The sequence below is a fragment of the Hydra viridissima genome, unplaced genomic scaffold (assembly GCF_058129835.1).
Source record: "Hydra viridissima isolate aposymbiotic clone 2 unplaced genomic scaffold, HvirCarnegie_v1 scaffold_9, whole genome shotgun sequence".
NCBI lineage: Eukaryota > Metazoa > Cnidaria > Hydrozoa > Anthoathecata > Hydridae > Hydra > Hydra viridissima.
In genome coordinates this window covers 12,377,991-12,402,168 of record NW_028324308.1, presented here as the reverse complement: position 1 = coordinate 12,402,168, position 24,178 = coordinate 12,377,991, and the positions used below count along the sequence as shown (strand labels likewise).

The following is a 24,178-nucleotide window of genomic DNA, read 5'->3' as shown; positions in this document are numbered from 1 at the left end:
ATGGTTTGTCTTTCTTTCTTTCTTTTTTTTTTTTTTTTTTTTTTTTAAAGCTTTTTGAAACCTATTTTAATATATTGGCTTCTTAACTCAATAACTAAAGCAAAAAAGTTTGAGAATTACCAGCTTATTGTGGTATTATATAAGAGATCTCATAGATTCAGAAATATTAAGCTATGAAGTCAGGTTGGTTCATTAAATAAGGACATAGTCCAACCCTAAATTACTGGAGGGGGGTGAGGTGGGGTTAATTATGTCCAAAATATTTTTTTGTTTTTTTTTTCAAGAACCTCTCTGATTATTTAAAAAGATTCTTTTTCTCTCTTATCTTTGCAAACTTTTGAACAAGAAATGGCATTTATCTTCTATTCAGGGTGTACTCACTGGGCACAGAGCTAGTAAAATTTTTTGCATATACTGTGTACAATGTGTCGATCCGACACCCACCAAACATGAACTAATAACATGACATTCCAATATCAAGAACTATAATTTTTAAAATCCAACTATGAAGTTCGCGAAAATAAATTCATTTTGAAGTTTAAAAGCAGCTAAAATTAAGCAAATGTCATGTGACAGAAAAACAGCTATAAAATCTAATGCGATTTTGTGGATTTGTTATTAGGAAGCATGTATTCAAGTGTGCCTAATTTCATGCAAATATCTTGTACACACTGGTTTTATGGGGTTTCAACTATCTGCAAACCAAAATTTTTGGTGATTTTGTCACAAAACGCAATCTTCTACTTAGCATGCATGTTGTTTGCAATCACTTAGATAGTTGACCTATCTAAGAGATCTTCTTAGCTTGTAACGTATGATGACGAAATTTTCGTAAGGTATGGTAGTGGATCAATTTTTGTCTACAGAAGTGTATATTATCGGCAAATGACATATTTTGTGGCATTTGTATTGATTTTTTCGTGAATTTATAATTTTTTTCTTTACATTTTTCTTGATATTTCACATAAAACAAAATTAGAAAAAACATTTGACTTCACCAAATGTTGGAGGCAATCAAAATGGTGAAAATTCATAGCGATTCCAAGACGTCTGTTGCTAAAGCAAATGGAACTCCGGATACCACATAGGTAAAATCGACGAAGCAAATCTTGATGTTTCAAAAGAAACTGACGTCATTATGAAGAATATTTTGTTTGATTTTTCTACGATCGTACGATCGGTCCAAAACCAGCAAGCTTTGATTACTTTTCAATTGTTTCGTTCTTTTTCTTGTTTTAAATGTTTTTTATACGAAATGTTAATTTTTTGTTTGTTTATGTTTGTAAATCGGATATTGAATATTCAACAAGAAAAGGAACTGGTGAATTATCTCCTTCGTGCCAGCTCGCTTTATTTTGATTTGAGCATTAAAGAACTGAGGGTCTTGGCATACGAATATGCAAAAAAGGTCGATGAGAAATTTCCATCTTCATAAAACAGAATGCCTAAACTAGCATAGAGTATTATTGAGCATTTAAAACAAATTCTTTTTCTGAAACTGATTATGTAGCTGCTGAATTAAGACAATGATCCGGAATTTAGACAATGATCCGGCAATTAAGACAATGATCCGGAAGATTAGCGCCCTATCTTTGTTTAAACAGATCACGATATGGTGAGCTCAACTGCTGCGCATGAATAAGCCACCACCTCTGAGTCTTCTGCAATACCCAGCACATCGGACAGCATGCTGAGTTTGGCCACTATGACATCATCTCTACGTGATTCATTAAATCAGTTGGGTCGCTGAAGATGGACACACGATCTAAAAAATCCACTCGCGGTCGAAAATCGATGAAGTCCACTGGTTTGACATCACCTAAAAATGTGTCTGTAACGCGTGAAAAACATGATATCAAGCTCAAAAAAATTGGACAATCAGAAGAAAAGAGCCGGTTCGATCAAAAAATCACCAACCGGAAAGAAAAACACACCAGCAAATGAAAGAAAACCATCAGCACAACTGGTAACAAAAAGGGCAAAGCAGAAGATGTTGTTCAAGATTTTTGTATTCTTTGTCTGAAGCCAATGCCTCTTGTGCTCAACCGCAACAATTTACAAAATTGTGATACATGCGATCGAGAAGTTCGTGCCAGATCCACATTCACCAGCTACTTCACATGTCCAAATAGCGACTCCAACTGAAGAACTTTTTTTCTATCTAAAAATCATCATTTTTATCATTTTACATACTCCAATGTTTAACAAATTTGGTCACTCATTGAAGCTAATCCACTTAAGAAAAGTTTTCAGGACTTAAAGAATTCAAAAAGCATTCATGCCAAGGCCAAAATTAGTAGAAATGTGATTCATGAGGCCATTGTCCACGGATCAATTGATACACTAATTCTTGATATCATTCCTCCACCAGAGCTGCATCTCCTACTTTGCGCTGTCAACCAATTTGTATCAAGTGCTGCAATCTGCTAGAACTGATGCACAAAGCTGGCCTTCATCACTCAACATTACAATAAATCCTTATCATGAAAGACAGTTTAAAGATGAGTGTTGGAAACTGCTGAGAAATGTGGATTGCCTTCAACAACTTACAGAATCTTGCGCAGCACATCAGGTTTCAGGGATAAATGATGCTTTGAAGAAGTTTGTAGAAGCCTGTTTTGGCTCTGAACTAAAAGAAGATTATTCTGAAAAATTCATTTCTCTTTTCTTAAAATTCCAAACTGTAGTTTTACACCAAAGTCCATGTTGTGTTTTGTCACATTCAAGACTTCATCAGCTATCATCGCTCAGCTCTTAGACTTTACAGCGACCAAGCTGGTAAAGCAGCCCGTCGAGATTTCAGTCACCATTGAGCGTTTCAAACGCGTTATAACACATAAAGAGTATGCTCAAAGACTGACGAGCTGTGTTGTTAATTAAACCAGTAAACATCTTTAACTCGTCCATTAACAAGGGACATAGACAGCAATTCATTTTTGTGTACATTTTTATTAATCTTAAAAAAAAACTACATTAACTGAAGATTGCTTATGTGGATTTAGATCAAAAATTGCAAATGTTCTAAGAAAATAAAGAAAATGCTGTTCAAAATCTATTTAATGCAAGAATTTGTAAAATATTAATTGATAATTGTTTTTTTAACTTTAATTTCTGAGAAATTTTTAGTTAAAGGTTTCGAATTATGAAACTAGAACTATCGCTTAACTGTTCCCTACTTACAAACATTCCGATGTTTTTTTTCTGTTCATATTTATGTTGGCATTATACTAATTATACAATTCTTAATTTAATAAAACCATAAGTTTTTTAGCTTCTGACCAACCAAAAAATAACCGAGATCTGCTTAAAGCAGAAATGTGAGTTAGGTCAAAAAAACCTTTCCATAGCTTAACTTCCAATATTTGCAGACGGCATATCCTGCCAGCAAGAGAGAAAGTTGTTCACGATATAAAGATCTTAGATAGTACATTCAATTCTTTCAGGTCATTAGTTCCTCTTTTGCTGACATGAATAATCATAAAAAAAAGTAATCATCAGCTCCAACTTAGGATCCAGTTCACCAGCAACAGTTTTGGTTTTTCTAACAAATTGTTTGAAAATTGTTACTTGCCTTTTGCAATCAACTGACAACAGCAGTTTAAACAGGAACCAAATGTGAAAAATTAGTGACTGAATCATATATCAAAGCTTTCTCTGTCATCAAATTTTTTCCCTGGCTGCTATTTTCAACTCATGTTAACACGCATTTACTAACAGACTCAAAGACAAAATTCGTATTATCACGGTTCTAAAAAAAAGCCTTGAGCCAACAAAGAGCAGCATCTTAATGTATGAGCTTTGGGCGAAGCAATTGTGTAAATAATTTGAGAAAAATAAAAAAGCAGTATATAGCTAAAAATAACAACTAGATAAGAAGTTAAACTTTAATAAATTTAAGAAGAAAAAAATAAAGCATATATAGAGATTTAAATGATTTGCAAAATTATCCAGATTTTTACTTGAGATTCAGCAAAAAAGTTTAAATAAATCAGTTTACACAAAAAGTGGTCACACTGTGCTCATTTAAAAAAAAGTACACTCACCAGTATAAAGCAGGTGTGGTGATGTTTCATCAACACTTTTAACTATGTAAAAAAATTACTCTTCATTGTTAATAATACATTATCAGTACAGTTTAAGAGTAATATTTGGTACTCTTTTTATTAATCTTCATCTTTCATTATTGTTTTAGAGTTTAAAAAATCTAGGCTATTCAAAGTATATTAATGCAGAGCAGTATGATAAACATTTTAATAAGCTTTTTATAAACCATATAAAAAGTCAAATACTTTTATTTCAACCAATTTATCTACTCTTAAAAAAAAATTCTATCCAAATATAAAATGCATTAAGTAGAAAAAGTTGCATAAAATTATATACACAATACAAAAAAGATTATGGCTGCATTTGTGTGGGTTTAGTTTTATAAACAACAATCTAATAAGATTGGTTCAAGAAAACTTGAGTCAAACTTTTTCTAGTTGGTCAATAGCTTGAATGATTGCATCCAGACTTCTTTTTGCATGTCGTGGAGGTATACTTTTAACAAATTCAGGAGTTGTTAAATGTGTATTTAAATCACTTCTATCATAGTTTTTCTCTAAAACTAGAAATTCCTGCTGACTTTTGATTGATCCTCCAGATGCTGGTGGAGTCATCAGAAGTTGTTCTTTAGCTAACAACCGTGATGATCTGTGTGTTGGACTTTCCCACTCTAGAGGTGCTGAATATGAAAGATTTTTTGTAATGACTGATGAGCGTGCTATTCCAAAAAAATGACTTTTATGAGGAGAGAGCTGTTTTTCATTATTAAAACTAATAGCTTTTGTTTTTCGTGATTTATGTGAAATAGATGGGGTATTAGAAGAAGTATTGAAATTAATGTCTACTTGAGCCTCTGAATGCCTTCTTTGCTTTTTTGAAGGTGTTGTATCTATTAAGGAAGAATAACTAGTATTGTAACTGTTGGTACTGATTAAATTACGAAGAAAGTTGTTCTGCTCTTTTAATTGTGAATTTTCAGAAAGTGTACTTTGAAGCAAGTCAACAGAATATTGTAGTATTGCTGACTAAAAAAAAATATTAAATTGGTTAACTTGTTATTCCCTAAAAATTAAAAAAGAAAAAAAAAAAAATCAAAAAAATGAAAATCTGTTACCTTGCTAAGCCTAGCTTTATGGGTAAGATTGAGAAGTTCTCGAAGTGATTCAAACCCATTGTTTATACTTTGCATACGCCTCCTCTCATTTATATTTGCAGCAGCTCGCTTTGATCTTTTATTTTCATTTTTCTCCATGACTGAACCTCTTATAAACAATATAAGCTTAAAATTTACGTGAAAGGTAACTGTAAAACACACTACAATTGAATGGTGATTATTTGACTGCGTTTACTTATCACACGTATGTACAAGTTTAGATTTTAGTAAGCAATGATAAGCACAAGAAATGAATTTAGTTAGCGTTCATTTTTATCGTTTAAAAGGATGTTTTTGGAAAATGTAAATGTAAAAAAGATGTAAAAGGACTTTTTGGAAAAACTGAAAAGATTGTGAAAAAAAGTTAAAAATTGCAACTTAGTTAATTTTTCTCTTATACAACATTAAAATTCAGTTATCTTGACTGTTGTTCGGATATGAATGTTTATTCTCAGCAACTCCTCTTACACCATTTGACTATACAAATCACATTTCATTATATACTTTACCTCTAAATCTAAAATTATAGTTAAGATAGTTAGGTAGTAGAACGGAAAGGTAACACTTACCATGAATTGTATGTTACATATGATCATCAGCTGTTTAGTTGTTTGGCGGTCAAAAAGCATTTGAGATAATTATTAAATTTGAAATATCTTTTAGATCTAAAAAAAAATTCTATATGATTTATTTTAATTTAAAAACCTTTTTTTAAAAAAATATTTATTACTTTAAAACTTGTATTTAAAATATTAAAATTTTAGTTAATAAAAATGGTTTAGTCAATGAGTTTATGTCTCCCATGTTCTTGTTAAAAATAACATGAACATGAGAAACAAGTTAATATCAAAAAATTATAATGGCTTCAGTCTCTGGTAACGCTGACAATCCTATCGTATTTCTTGATATTAGTATTGGTGGTCAGGTACGTAACTTTATCTTATGTAAAAAAATTTATAGTTTTGTGTAGTACATAACAATATAGTGAGAATATCTGTATTCTTTCTCCCAATGCTATATTTGCAGTATTTGCCTCAATCAACAAAATTATTTAATGATATGTTTCATGGATTTTTCTGGTATTAATAGTTATGAATTATATTAAACCTTATGCTAGTTTTCTAAATACAGAGAGATAATGAGTTATTATAAAGCTTTTTTTTTTTTTGAGTTTATTGTCAGGGTTAATTGCTGGCTTTGGGTAAATCCTGGTCTAAATCCTCTAGCCCTGACTCTAAATTCGACAACTTTAAAATAAAATTGTTATCTCTAAGCCTCATTTTTAAACATTTTTAAAGTTTCATTTATGTAATACACAACTTTTACCAGAGCATATATGCCCTTTGTTAAAGGTCACCTATGTTGAATAGAAAATGATAAAAGTATGTGCACATTTCAACCTATCAAAATATTTTAAAGCCATCTAAAAGTAAGTTTCATAAATTTGTTACAGGATAAGTTTATCACATAAGGAGTTTATGAATTGTTAATTTCATTTGAAAATATTACTCAGGTAATTAAAATTAAGTAAACAGTCACTTAATGTTCTTCTACTTCTGATAACAGCATCTTTTCTTTTTTCATAAGCTGCCGACCTATAGAAAGCAATATTACAAATAGTTTTCAATAAATCAAGTTCATCCTCATTAATTTGTACAGGTTAAAAATTTGAATCTTCAGTCCTTGATATGTTCACTTCAGATTCTTCAGCTACTAAATCAATTTTGATATGCTCTACATTAGATTGAGCATTCGATTCAGAGCATTCAGCTAGGTTTGATTTGGTATCTTTGGTATTAGAGATCATAGTCCATTTTGAAACTAAATACCAATAGTTAAATAAATCATCTGGCATTGCTTTAGAAGAATATTTTTTTAACATCTATTTGACTCTTATCATTTTTTATTTCAGTCAATATAGAAGTTATCTCCTGTTGATATGTTTGCTTTAACTTTAAATGACCGCAAGCTTTAAGTACCCATCACATAATTCTTTGAATAAAGAACTTCCTTTTAGAGGCAGTCTAGTTAGCAATATGGAAAACAACAAACAATACCAAGCTTATGATTTTTTGCTAAATGATGTTTAAAGTGAAGCTAAACATTTTGAAGATTTATGAAATTTTTTATTGGCAATTCAAAATTCTTAAGCTTTTTCTTACAAGCTTTGACTTTTTTGAAGTTAAAACTGTTACTCATTTTTCTATTTTTTTGGAATTTATTTTTAAATTCACTGCGACTTGTGCTATATTCAGTATTTTTTTGTTTTTTTGTTGCATTTTACAGCTAAAGCAAATATACAATTGTTATTACAAAAACTCAAATTATTTATAAATAATTTGATTTTTTGCAATAATGGTTGTATCATGCATCCTTTTCTATAGTTTTATGCAAAAATTTTATATATCTAAGAAATGGTGTGTCACAACATTTTATATCCCTTCCCTCTTTCTATAATAATTTATCACAAAAACACAAACCCTTTCCCCTTCTTGGCACATATTAATAATATATGGGTGGACCCTTATTTTTTTCAGTGTAAATTTTTTAAATAAAAATACATTAGTTTTGTTTTATAATCAAAAGTATTTAAATGATTTTAATACATAAAAAATTAAGTTTATTTTTCCAAACTTCAAAAATTTGTAGAAAATCATCTCTTTTTTTCTGACTTCTATCTTAAAATAAATGATAGCAGTTGATGCATATTTCAAATAACTACAGAACCTTCTTTAAGAGAGGTGGCAAGCAAAGCCTCTGTCCCCAATTCCATGTCTTTAACCCTTAAAAAAATATTTGGTGGTTATTTGTTTACTTGATTTTATAAAAATGAGTCTGGAGAGAAATTACTCTCTTCAATTTTAAAAATGTACCTACTTTTTCACCATAAATAAATGAAAATCTGTACTAAAGTAAGTAAAATGACTTTTTAAGTGAAATTATTTGAAAAAAAAATTTTTTCATTTGTACACAATTTTATTTTTACTTTAAAGATCAAACACTCTTCACTTTTTAAGTATTGGTTTTTCAACAGAATTTACAGAAACAGTTCAATACTGTTAAGTTAAATTATCTTTTGTTGGTGTGTTTGTTTTTTTTTGTTTGTAAAGTTCTCAATAAAAAAATACATAAAAGATAAGTCCAATATATGTCTTGTTTGACATAAAAAAGATTTCTTTCGAGTGCCATGACTTTGAAATTGGTCTAGTATGCTCTATAATAGTGCAGCATGTTATATGTGTTTTGATTGTGATAAATTTACTTGAACTCTCATATCATTTTTATCTACTACAGGTATTAGATATAGTAATATACTTTTCTCTTTTGTTAATGCCATTGAAAAATTTCAATTACTAGGAGTTGATTAAATGCATCTTATCTAATGTTTGGTAAATACTATTTTGGCCTTAGTTAAAAGACCTTTTTCACCTTCTTTATGTATCACAAACATTTGGGTAATATGTAGCTTCAGAACATTGTAAGTTAGAAAGTGAACATAGTGAACATATTCTTCTTTGGCCACAGCAAAGTTTTTTTTGCACATGATTTTAAATTTCAAGTTTTTTTTTACATAAATACTTTATTAAATTTACATATATAGATAGATGTAGATGTAGATATATTAGGTTGTCCCAAAATTAACCAAATTTTTTTTTTAAAGTTTCGTCTTTTAAAAAGTTATTTAGTGTTTATCTTTTTCTGCTTAAAAAAATTTCAAAATGTTGAAAGAGTATTAAGAGGTCCCTCAAAATCCCCCAATTTTCATGAAAATCCCCAAATTCATACAATTTACTACCTGCATTGCCTGGTTTTGGTAAAATCAATTAATGATTATTTTCACAGTAATTATGCAAATGTTTCATATGTCATTTGACCATGCTGTCACTAAAAGTCGTGAGTTTAAAGGGATTCAATATTTTTTAATTTTAAAAGAAATTAGTCATAGATTTTGGAAGACATCTGTAGCAGAAATAAAACTTGCCAAGTGTTTGTTTTAATTTACATTCTATATTTAATATAGTTTGGTTTAATGTATGAACTATACATAGACCTAACATGAACATACAAAAATCCACCTTGATACTTGTTTCTGTAGTTAATGAAGTGGTTCCATGTTGAATGTAAGCTGTTATACTCTCAAAAAGCACAGTTGTTTCAGAAAGAAACATCATCAAGAACTGGTGCAAAAGAACATTAGCAGCAGTACTAAATCAATAATACATAGGAATAGAAAGTTTCTATCTAATGTCACTTGTGACATTAGCCTCAAGTATAACTGACTCTCAGTTCTATTTACTTCATTTAATGATGGCGATCCAAAGCTCATAGGGGGTCTCAATTATGGCTATTGGTACAGGTATAGCAATACTGTGGTTTTTGAACTTCTGAAATCATGGCAGTTGCAGACACTCATTGTTATGTGCTTTGATATCACTCCCTGCACTAAGGCAGAATGAATGGAGAGTGCTTTCTTCTTGAGCAATTTTTTGGTCAGAAATTGCTGTGGATGACTTGCTGGCACTAAATATTTGAGGTTCTGACTAACATAGTATTCTACTGGACCATAAATTCTCATGTTTAAGAAATTAAAAAAAGGTCCAAAATCAATCAAGATAACCCAAACAAATGCCAGACTGCATCGATCTGTGTGTCAAAAAAACTAAAATAATTTTCATCTTAATTATACAAAGGTGGGCTTTGGTGAGTTTTAGTCCCTGGTAACTTCTGCTGTTGCTTGTGTTGCATGTACAATTAGCACCTAGATGATGAGGGCTTTCTATTCACTGAATAACAAATAGCTTTGAGATGGTGTTGAAAGTGTAGTTGAACTTACTGCTTGTGAATTAAAATGAATTAAAAGGTTTAACAAATTTGTTGTCTGTGTTTGCATCTACTTATGGTTCTCCAGTAGAATTGCCACAGAGGTTCAAAGGTATTAATGATAGCTTCACAGATGCTCATAGCTATTAATGAATACTTCCTTGATGTTGTTGTTGAATCATGACCTGAAAACCTATCATTCAAGAAGTCTAAAATAATTTTAAAGAACCTGGCTCGTGTAAATGATTGTGCAGAGTGTGGCATATTGTTTATCCAGACATTCAATGCCACAATTATAAAAGATGAAACTCAGAAACAAAATCTGCTACATGTCAAAGAGCAAAATTGGCAACTGTTTAGTCATGTCTTGTAGATATGTAGATTACATTATTGTAGCTGACTGATTAAACATTTGGCTTAAATATATCACATAAATTATGAAAATTTGCTTTAGGTTACACTTACAGACTGTTACAGCTTTTATTAGTGCATATTATAAAATGAAATATGGAAGATCTGATATGCTACATATTGTGTAAATTTTGATGAATGTTTTGGTTTGCTATAGAATTTTAACTAAACTTATATTTTGAAACTTTGATAAATTCTACATAGTTAGACATTCCTATTTCATTAAACACATTTAGCAATTTATAAATATATTAACAATACCATACAAGAAGTTGTTACATTTTGTGCTATTTTGATGATTTTAATGGAAATTTTAAAAATTGTATCAGATGATTACAATAAACTTTCTTGAGGGTGAGGCTTTGAATTTTTTTTGAAAAAAAAGCTTTTTGGGACATAATAAAGCATTTTTTTCATCATACTAACATGATTTAATCATAGTTGAAATTAGTTTTGCTAAGAGTAAAAAAAAAAAAGCTGAAACTCTGATCCCCCTACAGAAACAAAGGGCTTTTAATTTTACAAAGCCACACTTCTAAACACCAAAGTATTTTTTTGTAAGGTTTATTGATGAATTTTGATTTAGTTTAAGGCAGTACAAAAGTTTTCATCTACCATCTGCAATAATATCATTAACCATCTACAAAAATAATATAATACAAGTACTTATAAGGTGTCTAAATTTTTTTGGCTTTATTTGTCCCCAATTTTTACAAGACATTATCCAAAATCAATAACATCAGTTTTTAATCCATCTCTGTAATCTTTGTGATCTATAATGCATTTATATCTTTTCTATGTAGGCTTAAACTTTGCATGAATTGCCTCTCCACACTGTTCTGCATACTTTGAAAAATCGCATCCTACATGCTTTACAAAAGGATAAACATGACAATATATAATGTGACTTTTCCATGACACTGTTAGTGTCTTTTTGAGTGAAGAAGCTGTTTCATAGAAAGGCTTCTTTAAACATATATATTCTTTGTTCTGAGTCAGAATCAAGTTTTCCTCCAAAACAAGCCTCTTTTACAGATTTAAAAGTTCTTAAACTTTGGACTACAGGAAGTAGATAGGTACTTTAAGTTGAAGTTTATTAATCAATTTTAAAGTTTTATTTTTACCATCCCATTCAACTCCTTGATAGCCTCTTTTTATTATATAGTGTTCTTTTAACCATAACTCAAAACCATCCTACTCTGTCAAAAGAAATCCTGTTATTTTATCTACTGCTCCAAGAGAAGATGTAGGTTGGAAGGAGCAACTAAATTTTCTAGCAAGTTAACTTAACCAGTGTTAAGATATTAGACATTTGTTCACATTATTGCAAGTTCCTTTATGGAATATCTGATGGATCCATTTTTTATATATGCTTCATAACAGGAATCAAGGTTGCCAATAGTTCTAAGGGTTCCTATATCAATTGTACATTCACAACAAGCAAACTTTTTTTACCTGCATGTGATGAAAGACTGAATAATAGATTGGGTAATTCCAAGTAAAAGTGGGACAAAAAATTGAAATTTTTCAGTCACCCTCTCAGATTTCTTTCAAATTTGAACCAGTGGTACCTATTAATGAAACATGAAAAAATGCAAAATTTGAGCTCCCAAATCCAAACGGTTTAAAAGTTTTTTTTTTTCTTGTAACCATAATTTACATTTCACTTATTTCTGGACTTGCCTTACTCCCATTGTGAAATAAGATGGTTTGGAAAAGGTTAAGTCTCTGAAAGAAAATAAAAAATTATTGCAAAATAGGTGTTGTGACATAACATTTTCAATTTTAATAGTTTCATATTTTTGTTTTTTAAGGAAGTCAAATGTTAGAGCAAAATCATTTTGATCGGATACCCTTTTCACTTATATAATTGAATGAGAAGATGGTATAAATTGATGGAAGCTTCTTGTCCCAGGAATAGTGGTTGCTATTAAAAGTCTATCAGTAAGTTTGTTTCTTACTAGCTCCATTTCTTCAGCAGTGACGTACACAAACGTAATCCCACTGATAGACTTTTGACAGTATTCATACATTGCTTGAGAAGACAGTATATGACTTGTGGTTGGACCCTGCAAGCTAGCTGTTGCAACAAGCCTTTTAACAGAGCCACCTATTCCATTGCATGGAGATTTGCCATTGCTTGTTGTAAAGAAATTCCAGATGCAACGTACAGAAAAATCTTAAGCGTGGTGACATAAGTTTTATAAATGTTTGCAGTTTTTATACTGTCCTGCACAGCCATCAGAAAATTAATGAATTTTTGTAATTGTGGGACAAAGATAAATTTTACATGATTAATGATTTTATGCATAACTTCATTGATAAATCTAACATCATGATTCAAATCATCTGAAATTACACAAAAAGAAGATATTTCTAATTTCACTTTCTTGTAGTAGATGACAACAGGATAAAGGGAACATTGACTCTTGCTCCAATGGTAATTCTGTATCTCGTCTTGTACTACAAAAGTGTAATGGAAGTTTTATTGTTAATAGTTCAGTTCTAACTATTTTTGTCCACTGTTTGAAATCCATTGACTGTTCATTTTTATCACTGTCATATTGCTCATTTGGACCATCATTTTGTGTGAGATACTGCTGAAAAAAATTTTGGACAGCTTGTATACCAGGACAACTATTGCATCACTGAATCATGCAAACTTTAGATTTTCTGCTGCAGACATTCTTTTCAATGGTTTCATGGTAAGATGTTTCAAGGCCTATAACACTCAACATTAATTTAACATTTTGGTGTATTGTACACACACAAACAGAATGTGTACCTTTTGGACCAGCAAGGGATATACCATTTAGGCCGAAAACTGCAAAATTTAGAAAAAAAACAATTTTATGGCCTGGGTACTTTGTCTTATATGCCACGTAGAGCTCCTTTAAGTGACACAAAATCAATTTTTTTGACATGTATTTTTTTTCCCCAACACTTACAGTCTTTTTTACCTGGCATTTGCCTTGAATACTCATCATCACAGTAAAAAGGCTTTACAAGTTCCATAACATCTTTACTGATTCGATGCCGTTCAACCACATCAGGATATGATATCACGTCTTTTTGGTAGCGTAAAAATTTTGCATTTTATAATTTTGTGTTTAGAAACTGAAAACTTGTTTACTGCTTTTCTGATAGACCAAGATTTTGGGGTTAATGTCAAAATTTGAAGTTGCTGCCTTCTATTAGAAACCTTAAGTTTTTCTTTCATGCATTCTACAAGGAAGTCTAGATTTCTAGCTTTGGTTTGAATTTCCTTTTAGATCTTCATTTTTTGGTGCAACAAGATCGGATTCGGTTACATCCAGAGCAGTTGCAAGATTCTTAATAACTGCTTCTTCAACTTGCTTTATCTTACTTTTTCCAAGTGAAGGCTTGTTAGAGGTTTTGGGTAAATTAACTTTTAGAGGAGACACTTCAAGTTCGCATAAAGTACTGTTGAGCAATGATCTTGTTGATTCCAGTATAATTTCTTTTTCCATATTATCTTCAGTTAATTTTATCTCCAACTTGTTCTCTTCTGATTCTTCACTTGATGCTAATTTATGTCTGCATTGTGGACAAAGTTTTTCACCTGGAACTACGAATTTGCCTTTACTGCATAGGTACTTTGCTGTATCCAAGTTAATTTCACGAAGACTACCTAAAAAAAAGGAAGAGCTCTTTTAATATGTTTAAAAATTTTAGTAAAACCTTAAAAAGTTTAAAGTTGTATGGCATTTAATAGTGCACTTTCAGAAGTCAGCTAAAAGGTTAAATATAGCTAAAATAGAATTTGGCTGCCAATAATTTCATTAATGTAACTCACAACATTTTCACAACACTAAAAGTTAATATTTCTCTTTCATATTCAGGAATATCTTCAAAAAGGCTCAATTCCCAGCAATGTTGTATATGTTGTGAGATGACATTCACTTTCTAGGTTGATTGCAATGGAGCACTGTTGGCCTTTTGCCATGACTAAGAAACTGAATTACCAAACAAGATTTAGTAATTATTTAATCTAAAGTTAAAATAATTTTTTTTATTGAAATTTGTCATTGTTAACTGTTTCAAAACTATGTTTAGACAACATAGCTGATGTCCCAAAACTATATTTACAAATCACAGCAGGCGTTGCAAAACTATATTTTTCATGATAATTCATTTCACAAAACTTTATATATATATATATCAAAACCAACCTTAATAAACTGTTTTTACACACCACTATTGAACCCATCATGACAGTCAGGCAATTTTTGAAAATGTTAACCCGTCTTATGGTTAAGTAATATTATATCATTTGAAAATTCAAAAATTATTCTAAAATATTAGGAATTGGGTTAATTTCTCTTCATTTTTGTATTCAACACCTTTAAAAATGGTCAGGTACCAATTTTCAGTCAATTTCTCTACTAGAGCTTAAATTATTCACACAAAAAGAATCGCTATAAAATCTATAATAGAGAATAGCAGCTAAATAAAGAAATTTGTTTAAATTTCAAAATGACATATCTTTATTTTGCTTTAAGAAACCAAAACCATCTTTTTTACAAAGATAGCCTAGGATCACCTAATTCATTTGGAAAAAAATCAAATCTGTGAGACTTGGGCAACTCCAGGAGTTAATGAAAGTGCAACCTATGGTAACAAAACAAAAAATTTGACTGGCCATTTTAAAATAGAAAAATAACTATCAAAAAATTTAAATTTCACTATTTTACCTATATTTTTGAATTCAGCACCCTCAAAAATGGTCAGGTACTAATTTTTAGCCATATTCTTCGACTAGATCTTAAATTATTCAATTAAAAGTACTACTACAAAGTTCACAATGGCGGACTTCATAAAAAAAGGAACGTTTTAGGCTGAATTTCAAAATGTCATAACTTTTGAACCGTTTGGATTTGGGAGCTCAAATTTTGCATTTTTTCATGTTTCATTAATAGGTACTACTGGTTCAAATTTGAAAGAAATCTGAGAGGGTGACAATTTTTTGTCCCACTTTTACATGGAATTACCCGATTAACACATTTAAGATCAAAAGCAAAGTAATAGCTAACATCTTCAAGATTAAGTTTCTCAATCACCAACCTAAGATTTTCATATTTTTCAGGAGTATCTTTGACAATGGCAATAATAAGAACTTTTTGAACTGCATTATTCTTAAATTTATTTTCAGGATCTTTTTTTTTTTTAAAAAAAACATTCACAACAATTTAGGAAGCCTCCTCCATCATCTAAAGAAATTCTTACAAAGTTTATAGATCTCTTATAATAACTTCATTCTGACGGGAAGCAAATTCAACTTGCTCTACGCTATAAAATTCATCTAGTTGTTTTTTGAGATTATTTTGTTTTCCTTCCACAATCTCTGTGTTGGTGGTGTTCTCCTGTTTTTTATTTTTAAAATGTTCCTTTTTCTATAAATTTGCTTTTCATCTTTTTTTAATTAGTGCATTGGCTATTTGTTTTGAATATTCTACTAATTGTTAACAGTGACCAATAAAATTGTCTACAGCACCAGCAGATTGTGTACACTGATGAGAAACTCCTTCTCCAATAACAAAAAATTAGCTACTGCATTTATTTTTAGATACTTTTGGTTCAGTAGATTTTAGAGTAGTGACACCCAGACATGGATCTGGAGATTGCCTTTTGTGGCCCAGTCAATCTAAAACATTTCTGAGTTAAATGTTTGTGTTATAAATATATACACTTTTTTGCAAATTATATAGTAGGCCAAATGTGCATTCAAACATGTAGGAGTCAAATTTATTCTAAATTTTTATTATACTTTTAACAGTAATTATACTTTTTATTATAAATACTGTTACTATACTTAATAAATAATTATTCAAATAAATGATAGTTTGAAATCCAAATATAAAATAACTGGAATCCATGTTTCAGTTTAGTAAAACTTACCGTCTTTTACTAAAATGTTAAAGTTAAAACTTTAACAGTTCAGTAAAAGATGCCATTTTAACCACAGAAATATAAGTATAAATTTGTTTTAGTTATTTAGTTACCCTGTTTAGTTATTTATTTAAATATATATTATATATAATCAATTGTTGTATTTACTGCTACCAGTTACATAAGCAGGAATAAAGGACTGTCCATATAGTACATACACAAAAAATAAGTATAATTCCCAAGTTTAGATTTAAATTTATTTCGTTTTTGAATTAATATTAATAATATAATATCTAGCTATGGTAAATCAAACTCTTGTATTTATTAAGAGCAATATTAAAAATAGATAATAAGTGTACAATCATATAATTATTTTTTCAAACATAGGAATATGTTACAATAATTTGATATTTCTAATAGTAGGAGCCACAGTTACTATTGTTTGCAACTATTTTAATTTGATTTAGGATGTTGGTCGAATGAAAATTGAGTTATTTGCAGATGTTGTCCCAAAAACAGCTGAAAACTTTCGCCAGTTCTGTACTGGAGAGTACTTGTAAGTCTATATGTATCACTGTAAAGTAGCATAAATAAGTTTGGTCATAACCTAAACTTTTTAAAAAAAAATGTTTATCTACATAAAAAATTAGCTGATTTTATGATGGATATACTGTTTGTAAGTAAAAAACTAAAATATGCTTAAAAGCTTCTTACTATTGATGTAATTTCAGAAAAGATAAGGTTCCAGTTGGTTTTAAAGGAGCCACTTTTCACAGGTATTTTTTTAAATTGTTTTTATTATCTTGGATTATGAAGTTATATTTGTATAAATGCTATTTATTTTTTACATAATTTATTATTTATATAAATGTTAATTCCATTATTTCACTTGTAAATAGTATTAATATTTGAAAAATTAATACTGTATCATTAATGTAATAGAATCAAAATATAAAAAGAAATGTTAATTTGAAATTGTTGTTAATATGTGAGACAGTTTAATTAAGAAATGAACATAATATATGTAGCATATTTATATTATCATAATCCCCATGAAATCTTAGCCTTCAATCTAATTTATCACTAAGTTTGTCTAAAATATATGTTCAATCTTTGTGTTTTTTTGTGTTTTAGTTCTTGCTATAGTTTTTTCCATATATTAATTTTTTAAAAAAAAGATTATATTTATAAAAAAGAGTTCAAATGTAAATAAATTTAAGTAAAACAATAAAAATGTGAAAGGTCAGAGTGGCCCAGCCTACCAGTCAATTTTTAACAAAAATGGTGAGTACTTTGAGATTAAAAACAATTCAAGAAACTTTTGAACAGACTATAATAGTTATGTTTGATATTTAATGGTCAAAATCTCTGATGAATAACTGACCAATGTTGGTTGTAGAATTAACAGAAGGAATGATTAATTTTTAGTGCTGAAAATTGAAAGAGTCCCACTTAGAGTTCCCTCTTCAATCAGTTGTGATGGTGTTATATCAAATGTAAAAGTGTCAGCCATTCTTTTGCTAGTGGAAGATTTAAATGCACATCTAACTCAGTTGTCAAATGTGATTTCATTAGTCTTTTATTCTCAGACACTTTCTCCTTACCTGAATTTAATCTTGAAACCCTTAAATTGCGTCTTTCAATCTATATGATGTTTAATGCCATTAATGTAAGATTATCATGGGATTCACATAAATTTATATTGGATATATTCTACAAACTTATGTTTTTTCATAAAAATAATTAAAAGTTGAATGTTTTAATTAGAGTTATAAAAGACTTCATGATTCAAGGGGGAGATTTTGTTAAGGTTAGTATTTTCATATTTAACCATGACTAAACTATTTTTTTAATTAGTTTTTTAATTCCATATGAACTCAGCAAATTTCTCAAAATTTTATAACCATACTGTTTTGATTTTGTTGAAATTGGTATAATTGAAGAACTCAATCAATTAATTATCCTGAAGAAAATTAAGCACCCAATTAAAAATCATTCTCAAGATAATCAAATTTTAAATCTCATTTAAGGCCGGTTTACACAGTAACTAAACAATTTCACTGTAAAATCTTTTTGTTATTAAATCAAAGTCTTTAACTGTATATAAGTATGTTGTAGCAGTGTTTCTAAGTATTATATAGAACATGTTTCATAGATATAATATATTTATTACTAAATTGTGGCTGATTAAAAGACCTATAGGGCCATCAGGGTGCACCAATATAATTTAAATATATTGCTACTCATGATTTTCATATTTGACTTTTTTTTTTTTTTTTTTTTTTTTTTTTTTAGCAAGCTCAAATACAAAATCTATTGTTCCAGTCTTTCTTTTAACTGCCAGAATACATGTAGATAGTGGTATAATCTGATGAAAAGGTTTCTGGGATTGTACACACCTTTTTGTTTTTCTAACTTCTTGCATTCTTTTGAGGCATACAGTAGGAAATCTGCGTATTTGTTATGAATATTTTTTGAGGCATACAGTAGGAAATCTGCGTATCAGATGGTCTCTGACTTTTTGCTCCAAATCTGGACCTTATCTTGGACTACAAAGTTGTAATTCTTTGCAAAGTAATTTATACCCACTACTGGTTAGGTTTTTTTTTATAAATAAACTTGTGGAAATGTGCTTTTCTTAAATGTTGAATATTTCTTAAAGTATAGAAAGCATCATCATAATTTTAGAAACAGCATCTGTTAAAGCTGCTTTAGAAAAGTGCATGACTTCCTTACTTTTGTATAATTATATCCACAGATTTAATGATTTTAACTTTTTTCTTAGGTACCATATAAAGACTTAAATAGGATATTTAAAAGTTGAATATCTTGAGAACCACTTTGAATTGGATGTCCAAATTTCTCCAGTAAAAGCTTTTCATTAAGTTTTTCAACTGTACCAGTTCTCAACAAAATCAAAGAAGTATGGTTACTTAGAAATATTGAGTTTACATGGAGTTACTCTAAGAAGAAATTAAAATTATGAATTAAACTGTATATATGAAGAGTTAAGTATAATTTAGGGTGATGGAAGTGGTGTAAGTAGCATTTATGGTGGAATAGCTTTTCCAGATGAAAATTTCAAATTAAAACATGATGCACCTGGTTTGCTATCCATGGTAAATTTTTTGTTTAATAAATATCACTTAAATATTTCTAAGTATAATTCACAATTGTTCTTCAGATTGTAGGGGAGACTGGGGCTTATTGGCTTAGTTGACACACTTTGATAAACTTTGGAGTTTTCCACCAGAAATTGGTCTCCCAGTGTAGTATAAGGGCAATTAGTGCACACATAGAAGTTGTTGCATTTTTTGTTTTTGTTTTTTTAACTAGTTTTGTAGCTTTTTCAATTTTAAAAAGCAATAGTATTAGTTACAAGTAAACTTGAATGGATGTAAGTGTTTTATGGTTCACTCTAACTTATCATATGTGTTTTTCAATATTTCTTGTTTTTGGGGATCTGTAGGCCATTTTGTGAGCAAATAGCTTTTGGGGTTAGTTGGTACAATGATCGCAGGGCTAGTTAACATCATGTGCCAATTTACCCCTATTCACATTGACCATAAATTCACTAAAGTTATATATACAGACATGCAAAATTACAAAACAGACAGGGCTGTAACTCTTCAAAATGTTATAAAAAACACTATTGATGCTATTTTAATAGAAGGAAGGTCTATTGATTGACAGCAAAAGACTTTTTCTGCAAGAAGCCTGTCCCGATACTGCAACAAGCCAAACAAATACTAGGTTACATCATATATATGTAATCTGTGTGTGTGAAAGTTTTAATACTTTAATTAATGTTTGTGGATTTATTTAGGTCTTCAATGATTGACAAGAAGATCTTTTAGCACAATGTCACAAAAGTATTATGAACTTTCTCCTAAGAAGTGAGGAAACTAGCTTTCCAGAATGGAAAAGCTAATAACAACAAAACTGCAACAAAAATGGATTAAAAGTGAAGCAGCAGGAGAAGACAGGTTCACTGCTTAAACACAAAAAGCTGTCAATAAGAAAACCTGAAGCAACAAGTAAAGCATGTGTCTCCAGTTTTAATCTCATTAACGTTAGAAAAATTTACAACAATTTAGAAACTGTGTAAAGTTGTTTTTAATCTGAAAGTGCTTTTAAGCTGGAAAGTGGAGATATTTGGAATATGGATGAAACTAGTATTACCACAGTTCAAACTCACGATCATGTTGTAGCTTGTAAAGGTTTTAAACAAGTTGGGCGTGATACTTCTGCTGAAAGAAGCAATTTAGTAACTTGCAGTTGCTGTCTCTGCCAGAGGGAACTCTATTCCATCTTTTTTTATTTTGTGAGTAAAATTTTAAAGAGTATTTTTTAAATACTGCTCCTAACAGAAGTGCAGGTGCTGAAAACCCTTCTGGTTGGATGATTGAAGTTCAGTTTTTCCAGTTTTTCCATCATTTTGTCAAATATACTTGAAGCTCAAAAGAAAGACCTGTCTTGTTAGACAATCATGACTCACCTCTCAGTAGAAGCTTTAACTACTAAGAAAATGGTGTATCAGTTTGTTCATTTCCACCTCATTGCAACCACAAACTGCAGCCCCTAAATTGCAGTGTATTTGGTCCTTTTAAAAAATAAATTAACAGAGCTTGCAATACATAGATGACAATCTATCCTGGTTCAATAATAATAATAATTTACAATATACTAAGCATTGTGAGTAATTCCTTTCCACTGGCATGTACCCCAAACAACATCACAGTTGGGTTAAAAAAAAACTATATACTACAAATAGATCAAATCAAGAACTAGGCCATGCTATGGAAAGTGTTAAGTGTAAATAGTATTAATAATGTTGACTTAACAAAGTATGATTCTTCTTCAAAATATGGTAATATGATTCTAAATCTCTTAAGCAAATAACTTTTGTTAATTGATCAAAAGATGTAGAACCATATTACCTTATCTCATCTTCAGACAATAATGATGTATTTATTCTAGATGAGCCAACTGCAATTCTAAATCCTGAAGATTTGAAATCATTCAAAAAACCTAAAGTAAGAAAAAGAATTTTAAATAAAAAAGGAAGCACATCAATATTAACAGATTCAACAAATGTGGTTAGTTTAAAAAAGGTTTACCAAATATGAGTATTTTAAAAAAAGAAAAAGAATCTGTAAAAAAGAAAAAGTTAGATATGGAAGAGAAAGAAAAAAAAAAGAGAAAAAAGTTTAATAAGTTTAAAATTGAGATGAGTAAAAAGCCAACAAGTAAAAGAAGCATAAACTTAATTGAAAAATGTTTGAATCATGAAAATAACTTTGATGGTAAGGAATGATTTTTTTGGTTTGTGTTTTTTTCTAAGCCCTGCTGCTGATTAGAAACACATTATTTTACATTTGTGACAACTGTAATGATGATGATAAGTAGTATAATTCTTACTGTTCATAATGAAGTTATTGATTATTTACTCTTGTTCTGAATACCATATTGGCTTAAGGGAAAAAAAAGTTAAGGTCAAAATATTTGTTGAATGAAAATTATCAGTTTCCATAACAAAAATGCTTAATGTTGCTAAACTTGTCTCTTTTTACATAGTATGCCAACTTACCCTGATGGTGTAGACAACTTACTCTGGGACGGGGTAATTTGGCACACATTTTTTTCTTTTCTGGAGGCCCTTTTTGGGCCACCAATTATTTTTTTTAACGATGTTTGACAATTGAACATACTTGCCACATACATATTCTTTTGAACTGCAGTTATTTTCAAAGAAATTAAATTAGAAATGCAGAGAGCTAAAAAAAACTAAAATTGTAACTAAATAAGTATAAATAATAATATATATATATATAAATAGCTTCGGTCCCCCTAAACTTTGAAAGCTTTTTTTGGCTTGATAGGAAAGGAGATAAATTTCCAATGTTTATAGGAGGCTTATTTCTGTTATTTCTTTTGGTGGTCTAATATTATTATCAGTCTATTATTCTAAGTTAATGATTTTTGAGGAACTCTATATTTTTTCTTATGTACATTTTGTTATAATTTTCAGGCAAACAGTGGTCCTAACACAAATGGTTGCCAGGTGATATTTCCTATTACTTGTTTTATTATTATAATTTTAGCTTCTTTTTTTTTAATCAATTTAGCATTTTTTTTATTTTTACATTTTAAAAAAATATAGTTCTTCATTACCTGTGCTAAGTGCGACTTTCTGGATGGCAAACATGTAGTATTTGGTAGGTATTTAAAAAGGATATATATTTTAATACTGTATTTTAGACCCTTGTAAAGCTTTTTTTTAAATGATTTTTCAGCTATTTGCAAACCTTTTATAGTCAATTAAGGAAACATATCCTATTTCTCTTTTTGTTGTTGTTGCAGGGAAAGTTATAGATGGGTTGCTAGTGATGCGAAAGATCGAGGTTTTTTTTCTATTTATATCTTTTGAATCTTTTATTATATATTTCTTACTTTGTTCTCATTTGTTCTTCGTTGCTTTTACTGTTTGTTTTACCTTTTTTTTTTTTTTTTTTTTTTTTGCAACGAAAAAATTTATAAAAACTTGGCTAAAAAAATTATAAATGTTTATAAATAAATTTGTTCTGTAGAATGTCGCTACTGGAGCCAATAATCGACCCAAGTTATCTGTTGTGATAACGCAATGCGGAGAAATGTAGTTTAAAAAGAAAGTTTTTTTTTATTAAGAGTTGAGGTGGACAGTATAAATGAATGCGCAAAATAAAAACTGGTTTGAAGAAATCATGATTATTCGACATTGAAAGGAAGGTACGCGGTGAAATAATTTTGTACTATGACGTTTAAATACGTTGAGCTTTGAGAACATAAAAGTTGTGTTTATAAATGGAATTGGTAGGCGAATATAAGTGTTTTTATGTGTTTTTAAACATGAACTGTTGATAAAACGCCAAAATGTTGTATCTCGCTAGACTTTCACAAGGTAGATAAAAGAAGTTCTCTTTATGATAAATAAAAGAGTTAATTATTTTACGGATTTTCCTTGTCGGTGTTTCTCTAAAGTATTAAAACAGCCACAGCTTCGAATTTCATTTTTCAGCATATCCATACTTTTCTGATAATACATCATATGGGTCAAAATTCCTAAGCAGTTATAAAATTTTCGTTGAAATTTTTTAAAACGTCGAGTTTCAAGTCTTTGATGAACAGATATGATTTGTGCAGATTTTAAAGAAAGAACAAGAATTTGGGGTCTAATAGCCTTAAACGAAAAGTGGTGAATTCTTTGTTTCTATTTCTTCCAAGACAACTAACATAGGACTTCTATTGAGTACTTGTAACTTGGTGCTTGAATTTTCTGGTTAATTTTGTGCGAAAGTTTGGTATAACTTTCTTATTTGATTACTATTAAGTTTGTTAGAATAAATGCATATACTCATAATTACTTTATTAAAAACTACGTACCCATAACAAAAAAATGCGTTGCAGTTCGTGCTAAGAATATTTCTTCAAAATGTAAAGAAATCAATAGTTGACGCAGAACTAATGAAGCAAAATGATCGCAGTCATTTCATGTTCTTTTGTTTTTTCCTTACTAACTGTACTACTAACTTTCTTTTTTTTCCTACTAACTTGTGAATACTTTAATTTCAATAAAGGATTAGTGGAGCCAGGTTTAAGCAGGCATGTAAACTCAGACTGATAGATTTATCAAAATGTTTTTTGGTTATTTACGGTTGACAAAGATGTTTTCAATAGCTACGGCTTGAATTATTGAGTTGCATGTTTTACTTAAATACCGCTAGTATAAAAGTGGTGTTCCTTCTAATTAGGTTCCTTCTTTAGTTAATGAGAAGATTTGTTGGACGTTTTAAGCTTTGA

The 24,178-nt window shown here is 29.6% G+C and overlaps 2 protein-coding genes and 1 pseudogene across 5 annotated transcripts; 1 reads left to right on the top strand and 2 right to left on the bottom strand.

The window, feature by feature from the left end:
• Positions 1 to 1,224: 1,224 nt before the first annotated feature.
• On the bottom strand, positions 1,225 to 5,867 carry LOC145185477 (uncharacterized). Of its 2 annotated transcripts, XM_090098378.1 has the most exons (3): positions 5,767 to 5,867; positions 5,159 to 5,306; positions 1,225 to 5,069 (listed from the first exon to the last, which is right to left on the bottom strand). In XM_090098378.1, the coding sequence occupies exons 2-3, from the start codon at positions 5,294 to 5,296 to the stop codon at positions 4,467 to 4,469; spliced, it is 741 nt and encodes a 246-aa protein (XP_089954504.1). In that variant the 5' UTR covers positions 5,297 to 5,306; positions 5,767 to 5,867; the 3' UTR covers positions 1,225 to 4,466. The 2 variants fall into 2 exon arrangements, with proteins under 2 accessions (XP_089954504.1, XP_079917519.2); XM_080061393.2 differs by lacking the exon at positions 5,767 to 5,867 and having other exon boundaries at positions 5,159 to 5,760.
• Positions 5,868 to 5,964: 97 nt separating this feature from the next.
• On the top strand, positions 5,965 to 23,329 carry LOC145185478 (peptidyl-prolyl cis-trans isomerase H-like). 2 transcript variants are annotated; one of them, XM_090097678.1, is made up of 9 exons: positions 5,965 to 6,122; positions 16,807 to 16,895; positions 17,071 to 17,115; positions 18,107 to 18,149; positions 19,363 to 19,458; positions 22,371 to 22,403; positions 22,503 to 22,557; positions 22,703 to 22,743; positions 22,930 to 23,329. In XM_090097678.1, the coding sequence occupies exons 1-9, from the start codon at positions 6,057 to 6,059 to the stop codon at positions 22,996 to 22,998; spliced, it is 537 nt and encodes a 178-aa protein (XP_089953804.1). In that variant the 5' UTR covers positions 5,965 to 6,056; the 3' UTR covers positions 22,999 to 23,329. The 2 variants fall into 2 exon arrangements, with proteins under 2 accessions (XP_089953804.1, XP_089953805.1); XM_090097679.1 differs by lacking the exons at positions 18,107 to 18,149; positions 19,363 to 19,458 and having other exon boundaries at positions 5,968 to 6,122.
• On the bottom strand, positions 10,825 to 16,326 carry LOC149884104 (uncharacterized; annotated as a pseudogene). Its single transcript, XR_016455526.1, has 3 exons — positions 16,252 to 16,326; positions 15,442 to 15,585; positions 10,825 to 14,100 (listed from the first exon to the last, which is right to left on the bottom strand). The product of XR_016455526.1 is annotated as an uncharacterized LOC149884104 (transcript).
• Positions 23,330 to 24,178: the final 849 nt, after the last annotated feature.